At 40.2% G+C, this 26,625-nt stretch overlaps 1 protein-coding gene across 1 annotated transcript; it reads right to left on the reverse strand.

Moving 5' to 3' along the window:
• Positions 1–18,941: 18,941 nt before the first annotated feature.
• LOC122217090 (thymosin beta-4-like) lies at positions 18,942–19,076 on the reverse strand. Its single transcript, XM_042933981.1, has one exon. The coding sequence runs from the start codon at positions 19,074–19,076 to the stop codon at positions 18,942–18,944; it is 135 nt and encodes a 44-aa protein (XP_042789915.1).
• Between the last annotated feature and the right edge of the window lie 7,549 nt (positions 19,077–26,625).

Here is a 26,625-nt window from a genome sequence, read left to right on the forward strand (position 1 = left end):
TCCAGTTTAAAACTTCAGTCTCATATCCAGTGCAGTACCATTTTCTTCCCCAGCACAGACATTTGAAGTCGGGAGGGGGTGGGCTGCCTTTTCACCTCTCCTTCTGGGTTCGATTTTGTCTGTGTTGGGACTGGAAAAAATGAAAGGCTACAAAGAGCACATGTCCCCTTTTCTTTTTGTAGAAATGGAAGTGCAATTTTTGGGGGGACAGGTTAACAGTGCTGCCCTATTTGTGACTTGACATGACAGGCATTCAAATGTTCATTCTCCCAGAAGGCTCTTGTTTACATTCTCTGAGATGTGGATCTTCATGACATAATGCATCAATGAGATCTTGAATTGATTTCTTTCAACGTGCCTAAGTTCCCACCTGCATGGCAGACCCTGCAGCCTCTCCCTTCTGGGAACCCCTTGTCAACTAGCTGCCCTCTTCGATGGGGCACTATGGCTCAGTTCAATGATCTTCTATAGGAGCAAAGTTTGTTCCACTGCCCTCCTCTCCACCCTGCTTCCCCTCTCCAGTGGTCCTCAACCTAGCCCAGATAGCCACAGATGGCCATCCAGCAAGTTCTCCACATAGGTAGACATTTCATTAGGGGATTATAAATCTATCTCTCCTGCTTAAAAGCACAACCAACCTCAAAGCGAGTCTTAACTATCACTTCCTTTACCTGGCTTCACAGAGAGGAGAACGAAGAGCTAGGGTACTGTAGTGAGAACTTGTTACTTTAGGTCCTTGAGCCCGTGTCTTCCCTCTTCTTCTCCTTCCCTCCCTATTCTTCATGCATAGAAAATGGGATTGGGCTTGGATGATGATGCCAGTTATTGGAGGTGGTTCACATGCCACTTACTAAGCCCTAGAGATGGTAGGAATCTGGTCTCAAATTGCTTACAATTCTCTTTATTCTTGGCAAGGTGGATTATTCCTGGCTTTGGGTTCTGTTCAACAGAAAAGTTTGCTCAACATTTTGTAACCACTGTTAAATTCTTGCAGGACACTGTGGGGGGTCTGTGAGACACAGTTTAGTAAATGTTAAATTCTAAGTTTCATGAAGACAGGGACTGTGATTGTCTTGTTCACGTTGGTATCTTCCAGAACTTAACAGTAAATGTTTGTTGAATAAACACATAGATAAATAAAGGATCAAACTTAGCCATTCTTTATATTTTAGCATGAATAAAAATTACTTAGGGAACTTGTTTTTAAATATAGATGTCCAGGCTTCAGTGGCAGAGATTCTCACTTAATAGATCTGAGGAGGTAGGATGTACTTTGAGAAATACTGACTAGTCCATAGGTAGGTTAATTTTGTATGGTTCTACACCTACTGGTTAATGATTGCTTAAATACACATTTGTAATGCTCCTTCCAGACACTCTCTTGACTGCATATGAAAAATATATATACAGATAGGCAGGTACAAATGCATACATCACTCATAGGTAAGAGGGAGAGGAAATGAGGCACAGGACTGACGTCTGAATCAATACTTTAAGACTCATGAATGTATAACTTCATGGAAAATGACATTGGGAAGTCCTATAACCATTTCTGACTTTCACATACAGGTAAAAGTTCCTTTCCTTGTTGCGATTAAATCACATGTTTGAATGCTGCAAGTCAAGATTCCTTAATTCCCAGGGTCCTTGTCTGTGGTGAAACCCAGGAAGGAGCCATGGGTGGGGCTGTGGGGCTTCCACTTCGCAGGTGGTACCAGTTATAAGAATAAATTATGGATTTGACTCTCTAGAGTTTTCAGTACAATATATTTCACCAGAGCAGAATAAAAATTGTAACCCCAATACTTCCAAAAAGTGGTCATCATCACTGCAGATGAAGAAAAATCTATTTAAACTATACACCAGGGGTATGTGAACCCCAAAGAGTCTGACTTAATTTGGAAAGATTTGAATAACAAGGATAATATTTTTAACAGAAATGAACTCAATAGCTACAACTTGTCATATTTCATAGATTTATTTAAAAGACGTTTTTATTGAAATATACATAGAGCAAAGTGCACTTCCTATATTTATTTTTATTCTCAGTTGTATAACTGAAATTCTTTTAAAAAGACAGAATAAATATTCTAAGATATATTTGTTATTTGAAACAAAGTTTCCATCATAACCATGTAATACATCCTTGTAGAGGTGAATTTCACCAGAGTACGTTATTATTTTGTAAGTCATGCTGTTTTCAGGTGTTCTTTAGATAGGGGACATATGATATTTTGCTATCAGATAAAACTCAGTCTCAGGGAACCATCAGGCAAAATATAAGTAAAGGAGGGAATGATTTCAAGGGTTTAAAGTTATGAACTTTCCAGAGCAAGAGTCAGAAAGAACCTATAGTCTTCAAGCTTATGAGTTATGAAACAGTTCTGATAGTCCCTTTGCATCAAAACTACTGCTTAGCATTGGAGCTATGACTATAAGAAATAAATTCAGGAGGATGGATACCAAAGCTTTCTTAGATACAAGCAGAGATGCACAAATGTATGGCATGATGTAAATTATGTGACTAAAAAATATGCCTTCCTACATCAAAATAAAAAGCTTCTTCACAGCAAAGGAAAAGACTAACAAAACTAAAAGACAACCTATGGAAAATAGGGAGAAGATATTTACAAATGACGTATCCATTGAGGGTTAGTATCCCAAATCTAAAAGGAACTTATACAACTCAACACCAAAAAACCAAATCATCCAATTAAAAAGTGAGCAGAAGACAAGAATAGACATTTCTCCAAAGAGGACATACAGATGGCCAACAGAAACATGAAAAGATGCTCAACATCACTCATCATCAGGGAAATGCAAATCAAAACCACAATGAGATATCACCTCACACCTGTTAGAATGGATAAAATAAAAAATTCAAGAAACAGCAAGTATTAGCGAGGATGTGGAGAAAAAGGAACATTTGTGCACTGTTGGTGGAAATGTAAAATGGTGCAGATACATTGGAAAACAGTATGGAAGTTCTCCGAAAAATTAAAAATAGAACTATCCTGTGATCCAATAATCACACTCCTGTGTTTTTATCCAAAGAATGTGAAAACACTAATTTGAAGGGATATGTGCAACCTTATGTTTATTGCAGCATTATTTACAACAGCCAAGACATGGAAGTAGCCCAAGTGTCTGTCAATAGATAAATGGATAAAGAAGACATGATATATATATATATATATATATATATATATATATATATATGATAGAATAGATATATATTGGAATATGTATGATATATATATATATATATGATAGAATAGATATATGATGGAATATATATGATATATATCATATATATATGGATAATACATGATAGAATGTTATTCAGCCATAAAAAAGAATGAAACCTTACCATTTACAACAATATGGATGAATCAAGACAGTATAATGCTAAGTGAAATAAGCCAGCCAGAGAAAGACAAGTACCATGTTATTTCACTCATATGTGGAATTTAAGAAAGAAACAGATAAGCAAAGGAAAAGAGAGAGAGAGAGAGAGAGAAGCCAAAAGCCAGACTCTTAACTACAGAGAACAGATGGTTACCAGAGGGGAAGTGGGGGGATGGGTGAAATAGGTGATGGAGATTAAGAGCACACTTATCCTGATGAGCACTGAGTGATATATGGAAGTGTTGAATCACTATATTGAACATCTGGAACTAACATAACACTGTATGTTAACGACACTAGAATTAAAATTTAAATATTTTTAAATAGAAATATTTTACATAAAAATGTTTTTCTGCCAAGAAATAAATGGACAAAATTAAAATCTTCTATTATGAAATGAAATAAGTCATTTGTGGCTGCATCTTCTACTTTGTCTCCTCTCCTCCCCAACTATTCCCTCTTCCCCCACCTTCCTTCCTTCCTTCCTTTTTTTTTTTTGTGCAATTTCAGATTATTAATTTCTATTTGGACAGCCTTAAGCCACTTATAGAGGAGACACTATAGTTTGGATAATAAAAATGAACTGCTACTTAATTACTAAGTCCCTAAGTCCTATAAAAGAGGTCTTTTTTTGTAGAGAGGCTATATTAATATCTTTGATCCCTTGGGGATATATCTTGGAGTGCGTGGGGAAAGAGAGAATTTGGGGAAAGGGATGAGGCCAGCCATTTCAATCACTTGTGAAATCTACTTAAGGTAGGTAAATTTATATGTTCAAAGGGTTCCTGAAATTCTAATTCCTTTCAACATAGAGCTGTGAATACTTCTAGAGTGGCTACAGAAAACCTAGTTTGATCTAGGCCCTAAGGATAGCCTTCGAACATCAACAGGACATTTGGATAATCTCTCTGATGTGCCAGATAAAGAGTTGGGGCAAAGAAAGGGTATCAGAGTCCCCAGAGGGCGGGACATGACTTCTGGGGGGTCACTTAACTGTGACTGTAAACCCTAGTGGCTTGCTAGCATTGTCCAAAGCTTAGAATTATTTATTGGCTGTAGGGAGTGGCGTTTGGCACAACTTTGTGGTATATTTTATATTTTGACCCAACTGCTTCCCAAATATTTTATGGTAAAGATTGGTGAGTTTTGCCTTTGTTTTTGTTGTTTTACTTTTTCAAAAAGAATGTGACATACATGTTGTCAATGTAAAAAAAAAATCAATCTCTCTGCCTGGACATAATTTCTAACACTGAAACTAGACATATTCCCCACTTCATTACCTTACATTGTGTTCAAATCCCTGCTGGGATCCCAGCTGGAACTGCAGAAAGGTGTTAGCTTACTGAGTAAGGATAAAACCAACCTCTTGTGAGCTATAAACCCATAGTGTACAAACGTAGGGGATTTTTATATAATGCCAAGTGATTTATGAATGTGAAAGGGAAATTTTAAAATGTATTCTATCTCTAGAGCTCTCTGTAACCGTTAGGATGAAAAAAATTCAGGAGTCCAATGAAATCTTTTAAAATGTTTATATTGCTTATTTTTTCTTTGACTCTTCAATAGAAGTACTCATGCAACAGAAAACATAAAGACACATAATGATGGAAGAAATAATTATGACCTAAAATTACAATTGTGAATCACTATTAGGCATACATTTATGTGTCCCATATGAAGCTAATAGCTTTCTCTCAATGAGACCCAAATACTTTTCTGCTGAATTAACATAAGGACATCTTGCATTTTACTGTCAAATTTATTTCTCAAGTGTACTTCCCCAATCCATTCCTTTATAAATTTTCATTAATTTACAGTTTTAGGTCTGTTCTTAATGATCCAGTGTAAATTGACGACTTTTTAAGTATTCACAGCCTGGATTGTTCTTCCTCCTGATTCCTAAAATGAATCTGTGTCAATAAGAAATAGAGAAGAGCCAGAAATACCCTGGATACTAAAATGAAGTGAGTAAATTAAGATTTTAAAAGTCTGCCCATGTGTGTCTTTTTTTAAACTGATGTAAGTCTCTAAAGCTGGTTGCCAAAAATAGATTATTTTTTGTTTATTCATAACCTGACTCCAACAAAGAGACAAAGTTAAATTTTATGAATCAAATAATTAAATAAATATACTTTATCGAACTGTTTTCTAATTCCTTAAGCGGGCATGACCTAGTAAGATAAATTTTACCAAGTTTTCAAACGAGTCAAATGCTAACCTTTGATTCTTGGCCCCAAGTATAGCCTTATCTTTGTACTAGCTCTGTATACTATGACTTAGAGGTCAGCTGTGTATATCCCAAGCAAAAGCACAGGGCAGTTAAAGGATACTGGTAAACTTCTATAACCTATATTTTGATTTATAGATGTATCATGTTATGGGCTGAATGTTTGCATTCCCTCCAAAATTCATGTTGATTTCCTAGCCCCCATGGTGATCATATTTGAAGGTGGGGACTTCGGAAGTGAGTATGTTTAGATTATATCCCGAGGGTGGGACCCTCATGATTTGATTAGTGACCTTCTAAGAAGAGAGGGTGAAATCTCATTATCTCTCCACTAGCATGTACTGAGGAAAGGCCATGTGCGGACACAAGTAAAAACGTGCCCTTCTGCAAGCTAGAAGGGCCCTCACCAGACACCAAATCTGTTGGTGCCTTGATCTTGGGACTTCCCAGCCTCCAGAACTGTTTAAGCCACCTAGTCTGTGGTATTTTGTTATGGCAAGCTGGGCAGTCTAAGAAAGTCTGTTAGGAATGTATTATTCTGTTGTAACGAACAGAAAACTCCAGGAGAGGGACATAGTGTAAGTGTCTGACATTAAGCTTTTGATGGCCTTGCCTGGGCATCCATTTCAAAGATATCCATCTTTAAAAAAACATATTGTTAGCTGTAAAACACAGCTATTAGCAAAACAACAGATAAGGAACAGGGGCCACCCCACCCATGAAATTTCCCTTTCAGAAAACCCTGGTGACCAAGATAACTGACTACTTGGGTTACCTTGCCTCTACTCTCCTGTGCCATTTCCGCTCTTATTCTTCAAATTAGCCAATAATGGGTGACCTGGGGGAAACCCCAGACACTCCACCCTTGACCCTTATTAAGGCAGACTCCCACCTCACTGCAGACCCCACACCTCTCTGTGTGGCCCTTAGTCATGCTGTGTACCCTCCAGGACTTGTGAGTACTAAATCTTGTTCCATAAAGTATCCTGATGGTTTTTGCTGAAGTGTGGTCATTATAGGAACCCAGCCCAGCCACAACATTGGCCCCAGTGAGGGAACAGCCTGTTGGGGCTCTCTAGGAGTCATACAGGCCCAGGTACGTGTATCAGACATTCTGAGCTGAGAGTGTTACCGTCAACAGCCTAGGACCCATAAGTGGCTTCAACATTAGGGTTTGTCTCACACACACACACACAAAAGCAGAGAGAGGTTGCCAGTCCCTTGCAGGTATGATGGCTCAGCAGTGCCGTCAGCGAGTCATTCCACCATCTTTAACATTTAAGCTCTCATTTCCATGTTCGTTGCTTCATAGTCACAAGACGGCTACAGCACCTCCAAGCCTCCTCTTTGTGTTCCAGGTGTGAGCAAAAGGGTAAAATGTGGCTGCAGTCTATCTTGTCTTCCTAATGAGGCCTTGCCTTTTTGCTCCGGAAAGATTGCCCTCACCCGGGATTTCTGTCTCTCGTTGGCTAGAACTATGTCACATGACCACTGTAATCTGGAAAAAAAAAAAAAAGCTGCGTCCATCTATAGATTCAGGGATCCTTTAGTAGAAAAAATATATTTTATTTCTAGTGCCCCTTGGACAATCTGCATCCATCTATGCCCTTCTACACATAAATACACTCTATATTGAATGCATTTATTCCTCTCCAAAAAACCCAACCCCAAACACCCCTGCTATGGCATTCTTTTTGAAGTCCAGAATGCTCAGGGGGTATATAGATCAGTCAGATCTGTGTGTGACTCCACTGTCCTGGGGGGCTCATCACCCCACATGGGCTGCGTTGACCACTGAACTTTGGATGTGCCTTGGGGATGAACACGTGAGATATCAGCAAGCTATACCTACCCATTCGTATCCTAGATGTCATCTACAACCCTTGCACTGTTGTTTGCCGTTTTGGTAATAAAACTGAAGTGAAAGCGACCTTGAACCGAGTCCAAGTTAGAATTCTTGCAAACTTAGATCAGACTTTGTGGTGTGGCCTAACTCATTGGCTTGGTTTTGCCGTGTCTATGAGTTGTCAAGACAACTGCTGGATTCAGTGAAGAAAATAATCAGTTAAACCTGTTTGAACTGTGTGTGAATGCAGTCAGCCTGGTCAATCTCGTAATAGATGCAACTTCAGAGTTTTTGTTTTTTTGACACACAAACTCTAAACAAGCCATGACAGACAAGTAAATAAACAAATACTATCTTGAATCTACTCACAGCTTTCACTCGTACTTGCTTGGAACATGAGACTTTTTAAAGAAGGGTTACCAGCCTCTCTATTTCTCTTGCAAAGCCCCCACTTTTTCCTTTAGATTCAGAAGAAAATGCAAGAATTCCAAAGAAGTGGGCCGTGTCCCACATTTATATTTCATTGTGAAAACAGTGTCATCTGATTTATGTTCCCTCTATGACATGTAAAAGAAAGGCCCTGCTTGTAGAGCACACATTCATTGCCACCACTGTCTTCTCTGTGCACTAATGCCTTGACCTAGTTTCTGATCAATGGGAAGAGAAACAATAAGAAATGCTTCTGCATCAGAAGCTGATGAAATGAAACTTGTCTCATAAGTGTCTCTCCGTCATTTTGAAACCATATCCCATTCCTGGGTTACTAGGCACAGTGTATGGTTGCCCCTATTCCATTCAGTAAATGCAGGCAAATTCTTTTAAAGAATCCGTTGAGTATAGGTGTGGCCCTACATTTGCTTATCTCTGGGCACTGTAAGAAGATGTGGCTTCTGGGCTCTTAGGAAGTGCTGCTGGAGCAGAAGCTGCATTTACTTTCACCACTAGGGGGCAGCACGGCACAGAAAGTGTGGAGCAGGTCGATGACGCTTGTCTGGTTAAAAGGATGCAAAGTTTTCTGGGGGCCTAGGGAGGGCAAGGAAGGAGTCCTCAAAAAGCAAACAGTAAAAAAAAAAATAACTTCTACAATTAACCCTGTGAACAAATTAAACAGATGTGCAAAGATCGCCACATGTCTTTGGAATTCATGTGGCTAACTATAGAGAAAAGTAGATGACTGTATTTAGATACTTATCCCCCTTACCAGCAATAGAAGAAGATACTGACTACTTGGTTAAACTGAGAGCAAGGTACCAAAGACAGGAAGAAAGTTTAAAATCTACCCCTGGACACTTTGGACCCTTAGAGCATTTAGAACCATTGGAGCTAGGTTTTTAGGCCCGTTCTATCATTTACGAGCTTTGTGATGCTGGCCAGGTTGTTTAATTCAATAAGCTTCAGTTCGTTCATCTGGGAAATGGGTATAATAGCTACCTCATAGAGGGGTTGTGCGTTTATGCATAAGAAGAGATTAACTCAGCTAGTTAGCCCTCTTCAATGTAGGCTCTGACTGTGATTAAGGTGATCCCCACAGCTCATTGTGGGGAATAAACTTGGCCCTTCCAAAGTCTGTTAAATTCCGGAATCAGGATCTGAAGGAAGATACTGGCAGGAATAAATGGGCACAGCAGGAGAAGGAAGGAGAGGTGACCGAGCAAGCTCTGTGGCCAACATTCCCTTCCTCCCCGAGCTCTGAGCTCCGGGGCTGTGGCAAGCTGCCAAGCTCCTGGCAGGACGCTGCGGCCGCTGATTGGTTGGCGGTGTCCTCTGGGCCACTTGCGGAGAATGGGCAGGCTGGGAGCCCCGTGCAGAGGCAGCCTGAGGGCGCCAGAGCGGCTGAGCCTTACTCCTCACCCTTTTGCCTTTATAATGTTCTGTTGAAACAAAAAATCCATTTAGTTCCTCTGCCTATTTTTTAATTGGATTTTTGTGTGGTTTTGGTGATTGGATTGTATGAGTTCTTTATAAATGTTGGATATTAACCCCCTATTGGATACCTTATTGGATTTATTCTTGAAAATGTTCTCTCCCATTCTGTAGGTTGCCTTTTTATTTTGTTAATTGTTTCTTTTGCACTGCAGAAAATTTTAAGTCTGATATAGAGGTGAAGTAAGCCAGACAGAGAAAGACAAATACTGTATGATATCCCTTATATATTGAACTTAAAAAACAAACAAACAAACAAACTCAAAAAACAGCACAGAGTCGAAAGGTCATTTCTAAAGGCTGGGGGAATAGGAGAGATGTGGTTTAAGGGTTCATACTTGCAACCAGCAGAGAGATACATCCTGGGGACCTAAAACACAGGACAGTAACCGTGGACAAAACCATATTGTGAACATAAGCTGGCTAAGAGAGTAGATCTTAATTGTTGCCACCGCCGGAAGAAATGATAATTGTGTGATGATGGGGTGTTAGCTATTTCTACAATGGCAATCAGATTGCAATATGAATGTATCAGATCAGTATGTTGTGAGCCTTCCGTTTACACAACGTTCTGTCAATTTTATCACAACATTTAAAAAAGGTAGAAATATGTTCTGCTGAGTGTGAAGCTTCAGTGACAGACAGGAAAGGTGAGAGCGGGCAGTTGAGCAGGGCTGCCCTGCCTCCTATTTTTATTTTCACTTCCCTTGGGACTCTTCTTCCCAGCTCCTTTCTCTCCTGCTACTTTCAGTCTTGCTTCTGAGCTTGTCAAACTCCCCATCTTGCTGACAAGCCTTTCTGTACGCCATATATTGGGAATACAGTGACGAAGGGAGGTCAGAGCCCTGTGCTAATGAAACATACTTTCTAGTGGTTACGTTGCAGGTAAAGGCAGAGGTTGAGTGCATAAGATGGGGCCATCAGGGAAGGCTTCTCTGAGAAGGTGACCTTAATGCTGAGACCCAAATGGTGAACGTAAGCCATCCTCTTGCAGGTCACAGTGTTTGCACAGGCAAGTGCAAAGACCTCGAAGTGGGCTTGTTACATTTGCGGGGCAGAAACAAAGCCCAAGGGGGTGAGTGGGGGGAGCACGGCAAGAGATGATGTCAGACTGGCTAACCCTCTGGCTAATCCTTTAGGCCAGGATAATGAGTTCGAATTTGCTTCTAAAGCAAAAGAGGAGTTGGGGAGCCTGGGCGGCTCAGTTAGTTAAGCACCTGACTTTTGATTTCAGCTCAGGTCACGGTCTCACGGTTTGCGAGTTGGAGCCCCACATAGGACTCTGCACTGACAGCGTGGACCCTGCTTGGGATTCTCTCTCTCTCTCTCTCTCTCTCTCTGTCCCTCCCCTGTTCTCTCTCTCTTAAGGTAAATAAGTAAGCTTGAAATTTTTTATATATAAAAAAGAGGAGTGCTTTTTTATGCCTTAAGAAAATGTTCCCTCTTTCAGTGTCATAGATAGTATCTTATGTTTTCCATCTGTTTTGCAGTTTGGGTTTCTACTCTGAGGGCCCTACTAGATACGTGACTCCTTTCTGTCCATGCTGTGTGGAACCCTTGCAAGAGGCAGGACCCCGGGTGGGTAGGGTTCGTGCTCTGCAGCTGGAGAGTCTGGGTCAGGAACACTCTGATGTCAGCAGGGCCGGGCTGAAGCGCTGGCAGACAAGTTTCCCTGCTTGTGGTGGCTCCTGGGATCCCACTCGGAGCACAGGGAAACATAAGAAAGCAAGGACCTTCTGTAAAAATAAAGCAAAGCCACATCCTTTCTCTGTTACCAGTAAGATTTATTTCAAAAACAATTAAATTAAATATTTTTTATTAGTTGAGCGGTACTAATAGCTACAGCAGGGGCTCCGAGAGGAAGATAGAGGGAGACATCTGAATTCCCTGACATCTGGAGCCACAGCAAATGACTTGCTCAAATCTCAAGGGGTGACATTTTTTTTTTACAAAGTGCAGTAGGTCACTTTTCCCTCATTAATAATGTATTATGTGACCCGGAAGGAGGAAGCTTTCCAGAGTCTCTGTCAATAACCTCAGCCCATAGTCACTTTGGCCCCCCTCCCTGCCCCCTACCCCCAGCATGGTGCTGGTAGCTTAAGTCCAGTGTCAAGGCAGGGGGCATGTAAGACCATAGCACCCTGAACGTGCCTGGTTTCAAATGATCTCAGAGTCAAGGCAGGGCTGTAAGTTATGCAAAGTTATTGGTGACTAGGGCGTAAAATCCTCCCGTTCTAGCAGAAATAGGATTCTTATAGCCAAGTATCTTATCTTGCAAAAGACTAGATTTATTCTTCCTTTTATTCGTTTAACTCATATTCATTGAGCACTTACCATATGACAGGTGTGGAATGAACAACGGTAGACAAACATATTTTCTTGGTGAAACTTCCAGTCTGTATAAGGATTTTATTCTTCAGGCGCTTGGCAGCTCATACAAATGCATGTGGGTGGTTGAGTGCTATTGTAAGCACAGTGGTAATGACACTGGGCCCCAGTGTTGGGTATCAGTAGAGTGGTGGGGTTTGTGGCAAGCTGCAGAGTACTTACCCCGTCTGAAGGAGTAGATGTTACTCGCTCTAGCGTATGGTACCCATGTAATGAAGGCTCACGGTTGCTGAAACTTTACCCTGCAAAACAAGAAGGAAAATCCATATTGCTACATAAAATATGCTCTTTTATTTTATTTTGTTAATGTTGATTTATTTTTGAGAGAGAGAAAGAGAGAGCTAGAGAGTGAGTGGGAGCACAAGGGGAGGGGCAGAGAGAGAAGGAGAGAGAGAATCCCAAGTAGGCTTCTCACTGTCAGCACAGAGGGATGTGGGGCTCCATCCCATGACATGAGCTGAGATCAAGAGTCGGATGCTCAACCAACTGAGCCACCCAGGTGCCTCTAAAATATGGTATTTTAAAAATGTAGGCAGTTAATTTAAATTTTTGTGAGGAACAAACAAAACAATTTTATTTAGTTGCTTATATTAAAAATTAGTGTAGTTTACATAATAACATGTATTTCTCACCTATATCTACAAACATAATTCAGATTTTTGTCAAGATGGAATAAAACATATCCATATGTATATACATATACATATGGACTTATATAAAAAAATATATATATATATAAAACATTTACATATATTAAATCCTTTTTATATATATCTTTATATATATTTTATTTTCACATATCATTTTAAAGATATCTTTATACCTGTATCTGTAGAGTAAATTTGACCATTAAGCTTTTAGTTGCATCCTCTGATTTAGAGGAATACATTTTTTCCCTGATATACATATATAATATAACATAAAATATAGATGCATATATTTAGTATACAAGAATAAGATGTAATATCACAGTCTACTTCAATGAAAACACACTCTAATTTATCTTTGACTGACTGCCTATATGAGCTTGAAGGGCTTAGAGGAAAAGTACAGGGCAACTTGTGGCAAAGCAAAAAAAGAACAGATCAATAGACAAATTCATTAGGAAGCACGTGGGAAGTGTCCCTAGTGTGAAAATGCCATAAAGAAAAAAATCCCATCTACTTCCCTCATTATGCATGGGATTATCACAAATACGAGTCTCAAAACCACAGCCTATCTCCTCTAGGTGAAACAGTCTAGAAAGAAGATCACCTCCTATGGGGGAGGAATGATATGCATTTAGTAAACTAGATAGATTTATATAAACCAAAGAAATGTAGCCAAAATAATTGGGACCTCCCCCCCCCGCCCCGCCCAGGCTGCTTCCTGAGTAAGGATTAAATCATTGCTTTCGCTTTAGTCTAGAGCATCTTTGTCAGAACTCATTAGCTGCCTTGCAGTCTCCTTGACTTCCAAAGAGAGTGCACGTGGAGGCTAGCAGCTAAAAGGTCATCTGGGCAGCCCTGAGGCCGCCTTAGATACTAGGTGAAGCAACTTGAAAGAACGTTAGCAGGTACAAAACCAACACGCATGTAATCCCTGGCAATTCCAGGGCAGCCCTTCTCAGACAACAATAGCCAGTGTCTTAATGGAATCAAAGATAGCCCTGAAGCTTTCATGCACCAGCTACTGCACGGTGGCATGGGTCCCTCTGGCTCTGGCCAGTGATGTCAGGAAAGTACACATCTGGAAGTGACATCACGAGGACTCCAAACGTTAATTCTTTCGGTGAGAAGAAGTTGCTTTCTTCAGAAAAAGATGAAATAGTGCAGGTTTCTCAGGCAGATTCTTCACCTCCAAGAAAGGTAAGGAGTTTCCTTGTATAATCTAAAACAACAAAACAGAGAATAAGTCATAAAGAACCAGCTGGAAATTCTCATATGCTGAAGTTCTTGGCCTCATCTATTTTGACGAAGCCAGAGCACAGATGTGAGATCTGACATGTTGTGAGAGTATTCTCCTCCTAACTTCTTGTATGGCTTACTGCTTCCATGCACACCAGCCTGATTGACAATGGCCAGTCCCTGCTTTGGGGCTGCCGAACCCCATTTTGCCTAAAGAAGTGCCTGGGAATTGATGACTCCATCAGGGGTCATCTTTTCTTCCTTATGAAATTACTTAAGAGGGTAGGGATCTAAATATCTCAGCTCCCTCACCTCTTGACAGGATAATTCTGATGTATATGTGTTTACGCCTTTCCCAGAATGTCTCAGTTGGAATAAACTCTGGTTTCCCATTGAGGTAGCCGGCTTAATTATGTGCCCCTATTGCCTGCCTTATTTCTTTTATTTCATCTATCCCCGAACTCACCAAGAAATTGTGTGCTTCTCAGAGGAACCCAACTGATACACAGCCCTACTGAAATCATTTCCCTCTCCTTAACATTTATATGGAAAGGAAGCACATCGTCTCACAAGGGAGGGGAACTGCAGATAAATGCCACCTAAAGTTTCCTCTCAGCTATTAAGCTGCATGCTGGCTACCTACCTATGCTGACTTTAGGATTATCAGCCCTACCCTTGCTTAGTTTCTTGTACCCTCTCTTGGGCTCTGCTCAGCTTGCAGTGTAGGAGGGATTCAAGTTTAGAACAAACCACTTAACAGTGTCCCTTCCCATCTAATGGAGGATGGTGGTTGCGGATATTACAAAATACTCCCAGCTAAAAAAACACCGGGGAAACGGAGTTTTTATGTCTAAATGAGAGGTTCTAAGATGATACAGAAATCAAATTTTGCTCTGCTTAAGAAAAATTTGAGGTGTTTACTAAAAATACATTCCTAGTCTCAAGCCTCAGAAATATTGATTCAGAGGGTCGACGGTGAAATCCAAGTATTTGCATTTTTAATAAGTGTAGCAGTTTTTAAACATGGCCGTGTATTTTTTGACACTTCTTACACTAACACCTGCTTTTTTATGTCCCCTCTGTTTGACTCTGGGCATAGTCACTGCTTGACCGAAAGCATATACGGAAAGGGATGCGGTGCAGTTTTCTGGGCCCAGGACTTAAGAAACCAGTAGCTTTCACTTCCTGTCCCTTGGGATGCTTATTGTTGAAACCAGGCCACTGTGCTGTAAGGAAGCCAAGCAGCTGTGTGGTGAGGCCCTTTATAGGTGTTCCAACCAAGAGCCACAGCTGAGGGATGAGTCAACATGCAGCCACAAACCCAACACACGGGGATGAGCAAGTTTCCAGAAGGTTCCAGTACCTATATGCGGGGAACCTTCAGCAGCACCTACTGCCATCTCATGGAGCAGAGGTGAACCAAGCCTTCCATGTCCTGTCCACAAATTGTTGAATGACTGTTGTTGTTTTAAGTCACTGTTTCAAGGTGGTTTGCTAAAATGCAATACTAACAAAAACAATAAACTCTCCAGGTGATGCTTAAGTAAATGGCTCATGGACTTTGAAAAATATTCTTTCTGATAATCAGGTGTGTACAAAATTATGGGGTAAAAACAGTTAAAGAAAATAAGATGGTCAGTAGTGAAACGTAGAGGAAAGGTATTCTTATATGAGGTCTCCATCGATAACGTGGAGTCTACATATTCAGATACACTGGAAAAAATGTTTTTTAAAACGTGAAAACACAACTTAATTGATCCCTTTCCTCAATCCATCCTTTTGTGATGCTGAGACAATGGGGGCTTTTGATCTTACCCATCATATATTTGTTCTTTGCTATCTACGGACACCTCCTTGGTCCCACGTCTGAAAACACGGCCCACTGCTTAGGGTTTCCAGTGACCACAACTACCAGGCCCCTTCATGTGCACCCTTCTGAGCTGCTTCTGTCTCTCCTTAGGATGGTGCCGCGACATCCTGTCTAAGCCTGTGGTCACGCTTTGCAGCTACTTCTACTCTGCATTCCTGCCGCCTTCCTGGGGCTTCACTGAGAGAGGAAATAAGGGACACGGACCAGTTTTAAGACAAAAGAGGCATCTGCTGTTTGCTGTGGCTAATGGTTGCCATGAGGGAATATGTGAGGTGCCAGACACCCTGATATTTCCAAGAGGCTCCTGAAGTGAGACTTGTTACGTAGACGCTCCTGATATTAACTGTGTGGAACAAAGGCAGAATTTTACAATATATTGTAAAGGTTAAGCAGAATGTATCTGTTGGGCTGGCCTTACAGCCTGCTGATTTGTTATGTTCTGACTTTGCTAATTTGATTTATGTGGGGAGTGTGTGGGGCAGTCGCAAAGGGAAAACAGAACAAAGAATTAAAAAAAAATTTTTTTTGGAAACATAAGCCTATCTGTGAGGTTTATGGTGTTTTTTGTTTGTTTGTTGTTTGTTTGTTTTTTAATACTATCCCAGTAAAGAAAAAGGAGTAAGGAGCAATATAAAACTTGAAGAAAAAAAGATTTAAATCTAGTTTTAAAGAGGGAAGTTTCTCTCTGTGTGGAAAATAATCAGCCATGCAATGAAGCCCAGAGCCCAGAGTCCAGGGCTTAAAGCATCATGCCTGAAAAGGAGGGGGAATTGGAAAGAGAACTCAGTAGGAGAGGACTATGAAGCTCAAATAAGTCAATTTATAGAGATTTAAGCAAGCAGGCTTTCTTTTTTGAGGTTTATTTATTTAGGGAGAGAGAATGAGAGTGTCAGCCGGGGCGGGGCAGAGAGAGGGAGAGAGAGACAATCCCAAGCAGGTTCCACGCAGTCAGTGTATAGCCTAATAGAGGGCTTGATCTCACGAAACTTGAGATCCTGACTTGAGCGGAAATCAAGAGTTGGAAGCTTACTGAGCCACCCACTTGCCCCCAGCAAGCAAGCTTTCTGATGACCATTTTGAATTTTAAGTTCATCCTCAGACTCAAAAGCAGAAGCAACTGAAATTCACAATCAGCTCTTCACTTTGCTGTTTTTTGTTTAATTTTTTTTAACGTTTATTCATTTTTGAGAGACACAGAGAGACAGAGCATGAATGGGGGAAGGGCAGAGAGAGAGGGAGACACAGAATCCAAAGCAAGATCCAGGCTCTGAGCTGTCAGCACAGAACCCAACGTGGGGCTCGAACTCACAAACCGTGAGATTATGACCTGAGCCAAAGTCGGACGCTCAACTGACTGGGCCACCCAGGCACCCCAGGCTCTTCACTTTGACTATGATTCCATTGCAGAGTAATCATGAACCCTCCTACTCAGACATAATCACAGCTCTCTAAGACTTTAGCTCCTAAAATGTTAATTAAAACCATATATTAAACTTAGGGCTACAAAAAATGAACAAGGGACAGAGAAATGCAAAGATTTGCTAGATGAATATAGGTCAACAGGGATCCAATGAGGACGAAGAATTCAATGCAGATGTCCTATGTGCAGTCAGGTCCCTGGATCAATGCTGTTGCTTTATTAGGAAAGGCCCATCTGCAAGTTGAGAAATAGACCAGAGAATTGGTCTGACATTTTCCATAATATGAAGTATACCTTTCCTTTGGAAGGTACAAATGAGGGCATTTAGGGATGCAATAGAGTGAGGAAGTATTTATAGTTAGGAATTCCATTGAAGGTGACAAAACAAAACCATCTTTAATTGGTCTAAAGCAAAGAGAGAAATATTTGTTCACAGAACCGACCAGTCCAGGGATAGGACTAGTGCAGCTCTCTTTAGGGCTTCAAATTACGTTATTAGGACTTAGTTACCCTCCTCTCTTGGCTCCGACTAGACTCCAGCCTGGAAGCCCCAGGTTCAAGTCCAGTGGGAAGGAAAGCATCTCACTTCGGGTCAGGCATGATTTCATGGTTCATGTGGTCGAGCCCCAGCCCCAGGTCAGTGCAGAGCCTGCTTGGGATTCTTGCTCTCTGCCCCTCCCCCACTCACGCTGTCTCTCTGTCTGTCTCTCTCAAAATAAATAAATAAAAACTAAAAAACGTGAATGGATAAGTAAATTGTGTCATATTCATAGAATAGGATACCATAGAGTAGTGAAATTAGTGAACTCCAACTACATCCCGAATCATGAGTAAAACTGAAAACATAAAAATAAGATAAAGAAGTCAGATGTAAAATAATGTGTGATTACATTTATATAAAGTTCAAAAACAGGGTACACTATAGTAGTTATGGGTTAGTATTTGGGTGGTTAAAAGTATAAATAAAGGCAAGGAAATAATTACTAACAAAACCAGTATATGTTCTTTTGGGTAGATGCGTTGTATTTTGCAACAGAGTATAAGATTAAAGAAAGAGATAACCATAGGTTCCGGGAAATTCAGGAGAGCATAAGCAGTTTTCCTCTCCCCTTGGCCTCTATAGTCATCCTCTCCTGCTGCCTCTTTTCAATACCATCACAAACTTTCCACAGTGATGACCTGAGCTTCTGTCCTAGAAAAGTGGTAAATAACATTATCTCCAGAAGTCATCTGTTAAATTATGTTATCTAGTGAGTTAGAAACGAAGTCAGTGTGTACTCTACAGAGCGTTATATCACCTGGCTCTATCAATACGATAGGTTGTAGGTTTCAAGAGCAAACGTGAGACAAACTTCAGCTTCAAGGAAAGTGGAAATAAGTGACAGGAGACTGCACCCTGAGAGTTTAACCCTAAACTCCAATAATGAACTAAAGCAGAGATTTGCAAATTTCTTACAACTAATAGTGAAGATTTATTTAGTATTCATTAAGGCTAATGTGCTAAAAGCCTTACAAGCACTATCTTTACAACAACGCTGCAAATTAAATGGGATTATTTTCTCTCTCTTTTTTTGCCCCATATTTTAAAGCTTTTTATTTGCATACTAAAAAATCGTGCATTCCAGTAATTAAAATCATTTGAAGAAAAAAATGGTATTCTGATTAAGCTGCATTTTACAGCCTGCAGGACATCTTGGACCAGCTTGGGTTTTACTCTAGATTTCGTCCCCAACTTCCTCCTTCACCAAGCTGCAAGGTCTTTTCCTTCTCTGCCAGTCAGACAGGCAGCTGGGAGAGGCAGGGGTGGCCTTCACTGTCAGCGGTTCTGGGTTCTTTGATGTGAAAGGGGCAGCATGGTCATTTAAACTTGATCCAACCCCTTTGCATCTTACCAAGTTAAACAGCTAAAAGAAATAAAATAAGAAGACAATGCTTGTGGAATGTACAGTGCGTATCTGGCAGTGCGTGCCTCACTATGATTTGCCTGCTTGCTTCTCCTGTCCTATCATTTCTTTTGAAAGGGGTGGATTTTTCTCTTGAGACTCTGTCTTCTTCAATTTCAATTTACCGAACTTCTCAATCTCAGCCATATTGGGTTCGCCAGACATGGTTGCAGAGGAAGCAGTGAGGTGCACTAACGAGCGAAGTCCAGTCTCCAGAGTCGTCGTGACCAAGTGCCTACGTGGGATTATTTTCCTAATATTGCAATGGAGGGATGGTGTGGAGGGCATTTTCAATCAAGCACTCCAGGTCACATGGCCAAGAAGTGGCAGAACTAAGATTCAAAATGAGACCACCTGGCTCTTGAGCTCCCACATTATAATCACTATACTAAAGGGGTACAATGGCTCCCAGACCTGAGCAAGACTGGAGGGTTCCACGGCACATGGGGTTATTTAGCAACAGAGGTGTGGAAAAACAGAGTAACTTGGGAAGGCCACTTTGGGCACTATTCAGGGAGAGGAAGACCTACCCATAGATTCTGATTTTCATAGTCCCTTTGGTTTAAGGCTATTTCTACACGGAGGCTGGATATATCAGGTTTTCTTAACCTCATGATATTAAACATTTTAATCATGCAAATTATCTCTTGTCTTTTGAATTTTTAGTTAGCAGGCAGCTTTCTGATTATAACTTGGCTCTCCAAAAAGAACTCCTTAGAATTTGTAGTCTGTGCCACTGAGAGTATTCTAGTGTGTATGTGACAGCTCTATATTTGTCATTGTCTACTGAAGTATCAGAATTCTTATTTATACATTAGCTTCTTGAGCTATGTGATTGTGATTTTTTTTATAAGTTGAGCTTTCAAAGGTGCATTTACAAAAATCTGCTTTCCGAGTCTGAAAGACTGAGGACCAATCTCTAAATATTGGCAAATTCATCAGGTAAAGTTTTCATATGAAATCTTTTGGGCAAATAACGCATTGACCTTTTTTCATTCAGATCTTAAACTTGCTCTGGGGTTTAACTTTTTTACATAACTTCCGTAAGCATAACAATTCACTTTATCTGGTGAGTAATTGTCACACCAATTAAATACCAAATAAACCACCACGCCATTAAATTTTAGTGATGTGGTATGGTAAGAGGTTTGGAGGAGAGCTGTGGACTGAATTGTGCCCCCCCCTCCCTGCCCCAATTCATATGTTGATGTCCTAACCCCCAATGTGATGGTGTTTGCAGATGGGATCTTTGGGAGGTAAATAGATGGGGTCATGAGGGTACGGTTCTCATGATGGGACTAGTGTCCTTATAAGAGGAGATACCAGAGAGCTTTCTGTCAATGTCTCTCTCTTTCTCTCTTCTCTCTCTCTCTCTCCCCATGTACACAAAGAAGTCATACAAGCACACAGAAAGACGGCAGCTGCCGACAAGCCAGGAAGAGAGCTCTCATCAGAACTAGACCATGCTGGCACCCTGATCATGGAATTTTAGATTGCAGACTGTGAGGAAATAAATGTCTATTGTTTAAGTCACTCAGTCTATGGCATTTGGTTATGGCACTCTGAATGGACTAATACAAGGAGTCAGTGGAAAATAAGGAGGCACCCCTTCTTTGAATGAGTGAGAGATGCTTTGGCTGGGGTAGCCAGGTTCAACGAAACTAAAAGGCTATCCCAAGAAAATGAACAATCCACATAACATCATCTTAAAGAGAAGAAGTCTGAAACACTGCCTTTGTTTCTTTTAACACTGCCTTACACCTGGCTTTCCCTATTAGACTTGTTGTTTTGTTTTGTTTTGTTTTTGTTTGTTTGTTTTCTGCATGTGTTCTATTCAATAAAAGAGTGGCACTGGTATCATCAGCAGTTAGAACAATTTTAGAAAGTAAAAAATTCAACTCACTAAAAATGTTTCATTACATAGTATTCCTTTCATAGATCATTCTTTCCTTTCTGGAAAAGGATCAGGCTATAAAAGCTTGGGAATGCAGTTAGCAGGACTTTTAAATGGTGTTTGATTTTTTTTTAAAAAGCCCAAGCATCTGACCATGGTTTTTCCAAGTCAAACAGCAGTTTAAAATCTAAGAGACTTTGAAGTCAGAGGCCTGTAATGCTGTGGGCTACTTCTCTCTCTCCTGAAATAGTAAGTGAGATCAGATGAGAAAATTGGTACAGATACTGTTTGTGTTTCTCTGCATTTCTTAAGAGTCTGCCCTATAAACCTTACTTAGGTATATAATACTCTGAGCCACTTTTTTGAAATGTATAAGAAGAATGTGTAGGAGGAAAACTTATTTAACCACAGTTATTACTTTTAAATATGAAAAAGTATCATTTTCTTTTTGCTTTTCAAATAATGAATGGAAAGACCCAGAGTTTCAGAAGGCCACATAGCAAGCCACGACAAATCTTGATTTTAAATGCACAATGAAAGAGGTCTTTTGAAAGGGTACAAAAGTCTCAATAATACTAGCTATCCTTTACATGGTACTTAAAACAAACCATTCATAATCTTTGCTATGTTGCACTATTTTTTGTTATTGCAGGACACCAGATGAAGATATTTGCAATGGATGAAGAAAGTTACTCAGAGTGGTTGAGTAACTGAACAAAGCTATATTACTTATAAAAGGCTGGGTCAGGGGCACCTGGGTGGCTCAGTCGGTTGAGCGTCCGACTTTGGCTCAGGTCATGATCTCGCCGTCCATGAGTTTGAGCCCCGTGTCGGGCTCTGTGCTGACAGCTCGGAGCCTGGAGCCTGCTTCAGATTCTGTGTCCCCCTCTCTCTCTGCCCCTCCCCACTCATGCTCTGTCTCTCTCTCTCTGTCAAAAATAAATAAACATTAAAAAAATTAAAAAAAAAAGTGGCTGTGTCAGAACTCTCCAACCCCCTGACTCCATATCCACATTCTTTCCACTATTATGCCACATGACACCCATAATGATATCTGAATTTCTGGGAAGACCTGATAAATCTATCAATAATTAATGATTTATTCTGGAATAGTACAAAACTCTCATTTGTCTATTACTGAAATTCTTTACTTTTTAAAAAAGTTTGAGAGAGAGAGTATGAGCATGAGTCAGGGAAGGGCAGAGAGAGGGAAGGAGTGAGAGAGAGAGAGAGAGAGAGAGAGAGAATCCCAAGCGGGATCTGCACCATCAGGACGGGGCCTGATGCAGGGCTTGAACTCACACTGTGAAATCATGACCTGAGCTGAAGTCCAGCACTTAACCAACTGAGCCATCCAGGCGCCCCTTGAAATTCTTTCAAAGCAAAGCTGATTTTAAATAAAAACTGATGGTCAGTGTGTGCAGGGAAGGAAGGAAGGCCAGAGGGACTGAGGACTGTTTTACCATCAGGTTCTAATCATGTCATGATCACCAACCATCACAGTTTTGATCTGCAGAGCTTACAGTAATCACAATAATTCACATTTGTAGAGAACTCTACTTTTTAGGTCCGATATAAATTGTTTGTAAGAAAACAAGATAACTGACTGGATCAGAAAGGAAGTCATACCATGGAAGTTAGATCAGGCTTCTCTGGTCAACCTTGATTGAACCAAAGTTTCTATAGAAGTGGGAACTTGTATGTCATGAATGGTCACCATGGAAGCAGTCAACCTGCAAAATATGATAAATACAAAAGAAGTTTGAAATTGGGAATTGGTTCATTGTAACAATGCATGAAATACAGAGGGTGATGAATTTGAAGTAGTTATAAATACCTTGAATAGGAGGAGGATTACCTGAAAAACTAGGGGGGGAAAGCATTCATGAGCAGTTTCCTGCTCTAAAGAAGGAAGACTGTTAGTCTGCCTGAACAAATTTATCCCTGTAGAGAAGGAAGGAGACTCATTAGTTTGCCATATCTTCATGAAAATGCTCCCAGGATAATCCAACTCCCCGAGGTCTGATTCTGTATTCTCTGAGCAACCTCCTAATGGTAATTGAGTTTCTCAAATAGATTTCTCTCCTGGAAAGGAAATGAGTGGACAGACTGACATGCCCATCCAATCTGCTTGACAGTGTAATTTTTCACTGTTAATTAAGACCCTGGCTCCTGCATATGATGTAGTTGGGTGATGTGAGTCAGGGCTCTTTGGGCCTGACTTCTTGTGGGAAAGTAAAAATCAACGTCCTGGGTCTGTAGAACTGATAACAGCAACCATTTACATTTATACAGGATGGACAATTTACAAAGTCTTTTGACCCATGCCATCTCCTTTATTTCTCACAGTGTCTGTGAGGTAGTTATTTTGATTTCTATTTTATTAAGATTTAGAAAGGTTGGGTGAAATTTTCAAGGCCATATAGCTAGAGGAATATGGGACACAAAGACTTGGGTTTCTGACATTAAATCCAGAACTTCTCCACCTCCAGGGGCAGGTGAGTACATAAATGCACAGAGACTCATAAGATGGAGTTTCCAACAAGTTGCAGCTCACTGGCATCTTGAAACGACAGAACCTGGTGGATAGGGGATGGATCTTTTAAAAAAACTTACTTAGCCATCATCCCCAATCTCCCCATCACCTCCAGCCCTAGAAAACCACAAATCTACTTTCTATCTCCACAGAGTTGACTATTCTCGAAAGTCCACACAAATAGAATAATACAATATGTGGTACTTTGTGACTGCCTTCTCTTATTTAGTATGTTTTCAAGGTTCATCCATGTTGTAGCGTGTCTCAGTATTTTGTTCTTTTTTATTGCCAAATAATATTCCATTGTATGGATATACCACATTTGGTTATCCATTTATCAGTTGATGGACACTTTGGGTCGTTTCCACTTCTTGACTATTGCGAATACACTGCTGTGAACGTTTGTATACAAGTATTTGTGTGAAAATCGCTTTATGTTTCTCATGGGTATATAACGATGAGTAGAATTGCTGGATCATAGGCTAACTGTGTGTGTAACTATTTAAAAAAGAGATTACTTTTCCAAGCAGCTGCGTCAGTTGATATTATCACTAGCAATGTATGAGTGCTCTGACTTCTCCCCATCCTTACCTGCATTTGTTATGTCTGACTTTTTTTTTTAATATATGAATTTTATTCTCAAATTGGTTTCCATACAACACCCAGTGCTCATCCCAAAAGGTGCCCTCCTCAATACCCATCCCCCACCCTCCCCTCCCTCCCACCCCCCATCAACCCTCAGTTTGTTCTCAGTTTTTAACAGTCTCTTATGCTTTGGTTCTCTCCCACTCTAACCTCTTTTTTTTTTTTTTTCTTCCCCTCCCCCATGGGTTTCTGTTAAGTTTCTCAGGATCCACATAAGAGTAAAACCATATGGTATCTGTCTTTCTCTGTATGGCTTATTTCACTTAGCATCACACTCTCCAGTTCCATCCACGTTGCTACAAAAGGCCATATTTCATTCTTTCTCATTGCCACGTAGTATTCCATTGTGTATATAAACCACAATTTCTTTATCCATTCATCAGTTGATGGACATTTAGGCTCTTTCCATAATTTGGCTATTGTTGAGAGTGCTGCTATAAACATTGGGGTACAAGTACCCCTATGCATCAGTACTCCTGTATCCCTTGGATGAATTCCTAGCAGTGTTATTGCTGGGTCATAGGGTAGGTCTATTTTTAATTTTCTGAGGAACCTCCACACTGCTTTCCAGAGCGGCTGCACCAATTTGCATTCCCACCAACAGTGCAAGAGGGTTCCCGTTTCTCCACATCCTCTCCAGCATCTATAGTCTCCTGATTTGTTCATTTTGGCCACTCTGACTGGCGTGAGGTGATATCTGAGTGTGGTTTTGATTTGTATTTCCCTGATAAGGAGCAACATTGAACATCTTTTCATGTGCCTGTTGGCCATCTGGATGTCTTCTTTAGAGAAGTGTCTATTCATGTTTTCTGCCCATTTCTTCAGTGGGTTATTTGTTTTTCGGGTGTGGAGTTTGGTGAGCTCTTTATAGATTTTGGATGCTAGCCCTTTGTGTCTGACTTTTTTGAGTATAGTCATTCTAGTGAGTATGAAATAGTGTCTCCCTGTGGTCTTGGATTACAGTTCCCTGATGACTAATGATGTTGAACCCCTTTTCATTTGTTTGTTAGTCATTTGTATATCCTCCTTGGAGAAATATCTATTCAAACCCTTTGTCCATTTTTTTAATTGGGTTATTTGTCTCTTTATTACTGAGTTGTAACAGTTCTTTATGTAATCTAAATGCAAGTCCCTTACTGATAATTATATAAAATTATGTAATTTTCAAATTGTATAAGCTGAAAAAATGTGTGTTGCCTTTCTTCCGATGACGTCCTTTAGAGCACAGAACTTTTCAATTTTGATGACATCTACTGTATCTAGTTTTCTATTTTTGTGTTTTTGTTTTTGTTTTTCTGTAGCTTATACTTTCGGGGTACAGATAAATCTTTTTGAATGACAGGATAATCTGATTAGATGATATTGTTGCTGTGAGGAGATAAAGTATAAAAGTGTCAGAGGATAAATATTTGCTTTCATGAAATTTGCATTGTGATGAAAAGAAAAACTAAAAAGGTAGAAAACAATAAAGGAAGGATAGATTAAGGGTTGGTAAGGGATAAACATTGAAACTGAAACTTCAACAAAACAACAGCTTGTAACTAGCAATGTTTATCGTCCTTTGTCTCTGTAGTACAAACATAATACCAGCAAAGTACATCTGTAAGACAATATGCTTCATTTTTATTTTATTTTTAAATTTTTTAAATATTTATTTATTTATTTAAAAAAATTTTAATATTTATTTTTGAGAGAGAGAGAGAGAGAGAGAGAGAGAGAGAGAGAGTGTGAGCTGGGGAGGGGCAGAGAGACAGGGGAACACAGAATTTGAAGCAGCTTCCGTCCAGGCTCCGAGCTGTCAGCACAGAGCCCGACGTGGGGCTCAAACTCACAAACCGTGAGATCACGACCTGAGCTGAAGTCGGATGGTCAACTGACGGAGCCACCCAGGTGCCCCTAATCTTTGTTTATTTTTGAGACAGAACAAGCGGGGGAGCAACAGAGAGAGAAGGAAACACAGGATCAGAAACAGGCTCCAGGCTCTGAGCTGTTAGCACAAGGCCCGATGTGGGGCTCAAACTCATGATCCCCGAGTTCATGACCTTAGCTGAAGTTGGATGCTCAACCGACTGAGCCACCCAGGCGCCCTGTATAAGACAATATACTTTAAATCTATTTAAAAAAAATTTTTAGAGATGGAAATAATCATCGCTGTTTTACACACTTGTTTTCAAAACCAGTTTAGATCAAATGAGTTGTCCCTATAGATTTGTATAAGATTTAACTATTTATTTTAAACTAATTTACTTGTGTTTATATATCATTACTAAGATAACACTTTGGTTTATACATAAGTCTTAAACTTCCTCTGAAGTTTTCATTTAACATAATATAGTCTCTTTATACAAACCAAGATACCTGTAGCTTCGACATATTACACAATTCGATTTCCTTTCTGGTCTGCTGACAAGTATTTTACGAGTAGCACCTGCAATATCCAATGATCTGCTGCAAGAAATAGTGTTGATTTCATTAGAAAATAATTTGCTTTTCAAAACATTTTTTTTCATATACTCTAAGCACTCTCTAGTAATATAACTTAATAATAGAGCATCAAGGATAGTTCTGGTTACAGTAAAGAAAAAATAAGTCAGTTCAGGGGGGGAAGGAAAGTGAGTGGAGAAGCTTGCTTCCCCGGG

The sequence above is a fragment of the Panthera leo genome, chromosome B1 (genome assembly GCF_018350215.1).
Source record: "Panthera leo isolate Ple1 chromosome B1, P.leo_Ple1_pat1.1, whole genome shotgun sequence".
Taxonomy (NCBI): Eukaryota; Metazoa; Chordata; class Mammalia; order Carnivora; family Felidae; genus Panthera; species Panthera leo.

What these genes read in the sequence shown, in the direction of transcription:
- LOC122217090 (XM_042933981.1), bottom strand. Translation starts at nt 19,076, where the DNA reads ATGTCTGGCGAACCCAATATGGCTGAGATTGAGAAGTTCGGTAAATTG.